This window comes from Haliotis rufescens, unplaced genomic scaffold (genome assembly GCF_023055435.1).
Source record: "Haliotis rufescens isolate VD_foot unplaced genomic scaffold, xgHalRufe1.0.p SCAF_21, whole genome shotgun sequence".
NCBI classification, from domain to species: Eukaryota; Metazoa; Mollusca; class Gastropoda; order Lepetellida; family Haliotidae; genus Haliotis; species Haliotis rufescens.
In genome coordinates, this window is record NW_025963902.1 from 7,246,567 (window position 1) to 7,252,882 (window position 6,316).

Consider the following 6,316-nt stretch of genomic DNA (forward strand, 5'->3'; position numbering starts at 1 on the left):
GGATACACAGGTACAGAATTGGCATTATCTATACACAGAAGTAGAACAATGGGATACACAGGTACAGAATTGGCGTTATCTATACACAGAAGTAGTACAATGGGATACACAGGTACAGAATTGGCATTATCTATACACAGAAGTAGTACAATGGGATACACAGTTACAGAATTGGCATTATCTATACACAGAAGTAGTACAATGGGATACACAGGTACAGAATTGGCATTATCTATACACAGAAGTAGAACAATGGGATACACAGGTACAGAATTGGCATTATCTATACACAGAAGTAGAACAATGGGATACACAGGTACAGAATTGGCATTATCTATACACAGAAGTAGTACAATGGGATACACAGGTACAGAATTGGCATTATCTATACACAGAAGTAGTACAATGGGATACACAGGTACAGAATTGGCATTATCTATACACAGAAGTAGAACAATGGGATACACAGGTACAGAATTGGCATTATCTATACACAGAAGTAGTACAATGGGATACACAGGTACAGAATTGGCATTATCTATACACAGAAGTAGTACAATGGGATACACAGGTACGGAATTGGCATTATCTATACACAGAAGTAGAACAATTGGATACACAGGTACAGAATTGGCATTATCTATACACAGAAGTAGAACAATTGGATACACAGGTACAGAATTGGCATTATCTATACACAGAAGTAGTACAATGGGATACACAGGTACAGAATTGGCATTATCTATACACAGAAGTAGAACAATGGGATACACAGGTATGACTGTTAGAGTTACCAAACAGACTTGCAGGTATTGCCAAGGGTAATAACATATAGAGTAAACTACGGTTATAACGAACTCAAAGGGACTACTAATTCTAGTTCGTTATAACCGTAATTCGTTATAAGCATATATACAGCATAACTACGGCAAATAGTCGGGACTAAAAAGTTGCTTCGTTATAAGCGTGTTCGTTATAACCGTAGTTTACTGTAGTTAAGAATTAACAAAGTACAAGATATAGTCACGTTTCTTACCTGAGTGAATAAACAATCAGTTTATTATACAACAACAGAATGATTAGTGACTGTCGTCCGTATGTATAGTATTACCTATTCTAGCTGCTACAGAAATCTCATTGACTGATCAAACTGACGATAAAGTCTTTCAATACCGACCCACTATATTTCACAAGAGCGAAAAAAATGAAAGTGCTTTTTTTGTTTACTTTTATTTCACCAACGACTTCCGTAAAATAACTAATTAAAAAGGGCCTAACATTCATAATAACGAAAAAAACTCTATAATTCCTACATTACCTTTTCGGACATTATCTTGGATCTCAGAGTGAGTGAGGGTTGTTTTAAGCTACTTTGAACACTAGGTTAGTTATATCACAGTGTGTCAACGTAATGCGAGCTACAGCAAATAGTCGGGACTAAAAGGTTAGTTCGTTATATCCGTCAGTTCGTTATAAGCGTGTTCGTTATAACCGTAGTTTACTGTATGTTTATCAACTTGTGCACCTTGATGAAAAAGAAATAAGCTCTTTACACATTTTCATTAAGACAGCAGACATGAGTACAATATTGAATGTAGCAAAAAAATGAATAGGAACATTAATACCATTAACAAATTAATTGCTATGTTCATTTTTCAGAATTTCTCATAAAAACACAAAACCTGCGCAAAAGAAGTCATAGAAATAGGTGTTCCATGAACCAAGTTATAGAAAAACAGACTGGTCCCCTGTCTCTGTTGAGGTGGTCGGTGAGGCAATCTACTGATGAAAGTGTTCGCTCGTCACGCCAAAGACCCGGGTTCGATTCCCTTCATGTGTACAATGTGTGAAGCCTATTTCTGGTGTCCTCCGCCGTGATATTGCTGGGATATTGCTAAAAGCGGCGTAAAACCATACTCACTCATACTGTGGTGGAAGAGGTCTTATACGGTATGTGGCCTCTGCTTGAGGCGAAGGTTGTTGTTGTTGTTGTTGTTGTTGTTGTTGTTGTTGTTGTAGTTATTGCATTAAGTGTTTAGAGGCCTCCTTCTGCCTCAGCAATTTCGGCCGACCTGTCCCTCTTTGGGACTCCTGTGTGTGAGTAGGGGTACACATATCTGTTGCGAGTTTGGTATTCACAGAATTTCTGTTTTTTGTATTGATATGATATCTATTTTCGTATATTGATATAATTTCATTGTTTATATACGTTCGAGTAGCTATCCATCTCTCAGAAATAGAGTTAGTTTGGCCTTCGCTATTGCATCTCTTGGCTTTAGGAGATCTATGATAGATAGCGCGTTAGGGCCTATTCTTAAAATAGTAACACAAGCGCCCCCAGCGGTCGCCGTAACATATGTAGCGCGCTGAGTCAGGAGGTCGCACACAAAGGCAGAAATCGAATGTAAGTGACTGCAACAGATTACATCGCGAATGGCTTCGAAGGTAAATCATTTCATAACGACTGCTTATGGAGTTGTGTCTCGTTTGTTAGAGATCGTAGTTGTTTATCCGCTCTAGCGCACTGACCCAATTCCCCATTTTCCCTCCTTGCTACGAGTCTTGTTGTGGGGGTGAGCTGCGCTTATGCTGTACTGACCCAGGCAATGATTCTACAATGGCGGCCCTCGCGATACAAAGAAACATGGCGGACACTTCATGAACTGTTTATGTATTTACTATAGAAAGACGCTAGAAAGGGGGGTTGAAAACATTTCGTGGCATTGTTGCCCTGCATACGACGTCTTACACCCATTGTTTCCTTTAGTGAAGGAAAGCATGTTTTAAAGTCGTAAACACGAAGGTCGTCATCACACAGGCGAACAGTAAACAGTGACACACAACCCATTTTTAGACTAACATATAGTCTCTGAAATGAACATATCATACAGAAAAAACAGTTGTTCAGTTATGTTAATAAAAATCTAATAAAAAGGGAGCCCAGTGATTCTCTTCATTTTCAGATACTGCAGTAATCTAGACTTGCCAAACATTATAGACTTGCATGGGCTGTAGTTGATATAAATGTATCAGGGTCTGTAAGACAGACTAAACCCATTTTCTACAGCGTCACGTGCGTTAATCTTTGTTATCAGCTCACTATTATCATGAAATCGTATACATTATAGAATAAATAAACCGCATTAATAAAATATCGCTAGCATCTACAGTTAGCAAATTTTATAACTCAAATTTCTCAGATTATGCCTCATTTTCATCCATTGTTATATGCTGGGTTCAATGAAAATATCAAGCACCCAGTAACAAAATACCTATATTTGATCCGCAATAACAGGGGCATAACAGGATCCATCTTTGGCTCTAATATACTGTTGCCTCTGGATTGTCCTTAAATAAAAAGTAATTGATTATGCATTTGCTTTATTATTGAATTACGAAATTAATCATTAATACACTGTATCATTTGAAAGACATAATTGATTAATTTCAATTATGCCTTTTTTAATGATGTACGTCTTTGAAGAAATGTCGGGGATGTTGATAAAGAAGAATATATGAATTATTTTAAATTAATTTTGTACAATGGCATATATCATACGACATAACTTTGCAACAGATCCATGTGTATTCTTTTTTCACAGGATGATGCGATAGCAATTACCCTTAAAAGAAAACAGTCACATTACAACAATCATGGGAAAGATATTTACAATATCGGGTATTTGTTTCATGATACATATCATATTGGTGTTTTTCTTGTGATAACATCTTTATGAAATGTTTCAACATTAGTAATGTAGCAGCAACTCTTTTATGTTTACAGTGAACACCATAATATCAACAAGTTGATAATGGAATTACAAAGCCAGCCACGGAAATGTTGTTCTGATTCTGAAACATGTGCAATCACAGACTGTGATAGAGAATTGATGGAAGCAGATGATCTCAAGAAAGAATGCGATACTGATACGCAGGAAACAGATGATCTCAAGAAACAATGTGTTACTGATACGCAGGAAACAGATGATCTCAAGAAACAATGTGTTACTGATTCGCTGGAAACAGGTGATCTAGAGAAACAATGTGTTACTGATTCGCTGGAAACAGGTGATCTCAAGAAACAATGCGATACTGATACGCTGGAAACAGGTGAGCTCAGGAAACAATGTGTTACTGATTCGCTGGAAACAGGTGATCTCAAGAAACAATGCGATACTGATACGCTGGAAACAGGTGATTTCAGGAAAGAATTTGTAACTGACAAGAGCGGCAAACAGTTTGGTGCATGCGGGAAAACATTTAATATATCAGGTGACACGAACAGACACTTGCTGGGTCACTGTGAAGTCAAGTCTTCTCAGTGTGACGAGTGTGGGAAAACGTTTACAAAAGCAAGTAGCCTCAAGTCACACATGAGGATTCACAGTGGGATCAAGCCTTATCAGTGCATTGTGTGTGAGAAAACATTTACACAATCATATAACCTGCAGATACACACGAGGATTCACAGTGGAATCAAGCCTTATCAGTGCATTGTGTGTGAGAAAACATTTACAGAATTAGGTCATGTACAGAATCACATGAAGATTCATAGTGGAATCAAGCCTTATCAGTGTGTTGAATGTGGGAAAACATTTACACTGTCAGGTAATCTGCAGACACACATGAGGACTCACACTGGAATCAAACCTTACAAGTGTGTTCAATGTGGCAAAGCATTTACAATATCGGGTAATCTACAACGACACATGAAGAGTCATGGTGAAATCAAGGCCTATCAGTGCACTGTGTGTGAGAAAACATTTACACAATCACGTAATCTGCAGACACACATGGGAATTCATAGTGGAATCAAGCCTTATCAGTGTGATGATTGTGGGAAAACATTTGCACGATCAGGTCATCTGAAGTCACACATGAGGATTCACAGTGGAATCAAGCCGTTTCACTGTGTTGAATGTGGGAAAACATTCACACAATCATCTCACCTGCAGAGACACATGAGGATTCACAGTGGAGTCAAGCCTTATCCGTGCATTGTGTGTGAGAAAGCATTCACAGAATCAGGTAATCTACAGAAACACATGAGGATTCATTGCGGAATTAAGCCTTATCAGTGCGATGAATGTGGGAAAAGGTTTGCGCGATCAAGTTATCTGCAGTCACACATGAGCATCCACAGTGGAATTACACAATCATATGAAATGCAGAAACACATGAGCGGTTCACAGTGGAGTCAAACCTTATCAGTGTGTTGAATATTGAAAAATATTCATACAATAATCTCACCTTACAGACATACATGAGGATTCACAGTTGAATCGAGCCTTATCCGTGTGTTGAATGTGGGAAAACATTCACAAAGTCATGTCGCCTGCAGACATACATGAGGATTCACAGTGGAATCGAGCCTTATCCGTGTGTTGAATGTGGGAAAACATTCACAAAGTCATGTCGCCTGCAGACATACATGAGGATTCACAGTGGAATCGAGCCTTATCCGTGTGTTGAATGTGGGAAAACATTCACAAAGTCATGTCGCCTGCAGACACACATGAGGATTCACAGTGGAATCGAGCCTTATCCGTGTGTTGAATGTGGGAAAACATTCACAAAGTCATGTCGCCCGCAGACACACATGAAGATTCACAGTGGAATCGAGCCTTATCCGTGTGTTGAATGTGGGAAAACATTCACAAAGTCATGTCGCCTGCAGACATACATGAGGATTCACAGTGGAATCGAGCCTTATCCGTGTGTTGAATGTGGGAAAACATTCACAAAGTCATGTCGCCTGCAGACACACATGAGGATTCACAGTGGAATCGAGCCTTATCCGTGTGTTGAATGTGGGAAAACATTCACAAAGTCATGTCGCCTGCAGACACACATGAGGGCTCACAGTGGAATCGAGCCTTATTCGTTTGTTGAATATGAGGTTACATTTACAGTGAAATGAATTTTTTGAACTGAGTGGACTGAAATATGTTTTTGGGTAATGGGTATGGTAGAACTTTCTCATATATATATTGGAACTGATACATAATAAATCAATCAACATTTTATCGGTTTGTCATTTCATTCATGCACGGGTGTCCCAGTCGTCTAAGGCGCCGCGATTCGCTGTACAGAGTTGCGTCCCTTGAGCCCGCCAGAAACCTATGATTGTGGGTTCGAATCCCGGTTCGCCCTGATTATGTTTCTAGGTTTGTCAGCACCATACCTATGCATCTGGACCCGCATCACTTTCCTCCCACATAAAGCTGACACGCCGTGATATGACTGAATACAGTTAAAACCAGCGTTAAATACAACTCTCTCATTCGTGCATGGGCTTTTGACACTCAGACACTCT

The 6,316-nt window shown here is 39.1% G+C and overlaps 1 protein-coding gene across 1 annotated transcript; it reads left to right on the forward strand.

Moving 5' to 3' along the window:
* The first annotated feature begins 2,347 nt into the window (after positions 1-2,347).
* Positions 2,348-6,026, forward strand: LOC124111509 (zinc finger protein 501-like). The gene is made up of 2 exons (XM_048401192.1): positions 2,348-2,404; positions 3,785-6,026. The coding sequence occupies exon 2, from the start codon at positions 3,813-3,815 to the stop codon at positions 5,217-5,219; it is 1,407 nt and encodes a 468-aa protein (XP_048257149.1). The 5' UTR covers positions 2,348-2,404; positions 3,785-3,812; the 3' UTR covers positions 5,220-6,026.
* The last annotated feature ends 290 nt before the right edge of the window (positions 6,027-6,316 follow it).

Excerpts from the sequence above, each read along its gene's own strand:
- LOC124111509 (XM_048401192.1), top strand. The coding sequence starts at position 3,813 with ATGGAATTACAAAGCCAGCCACGGAAATGTTGTTCTGATTCTGAAACA.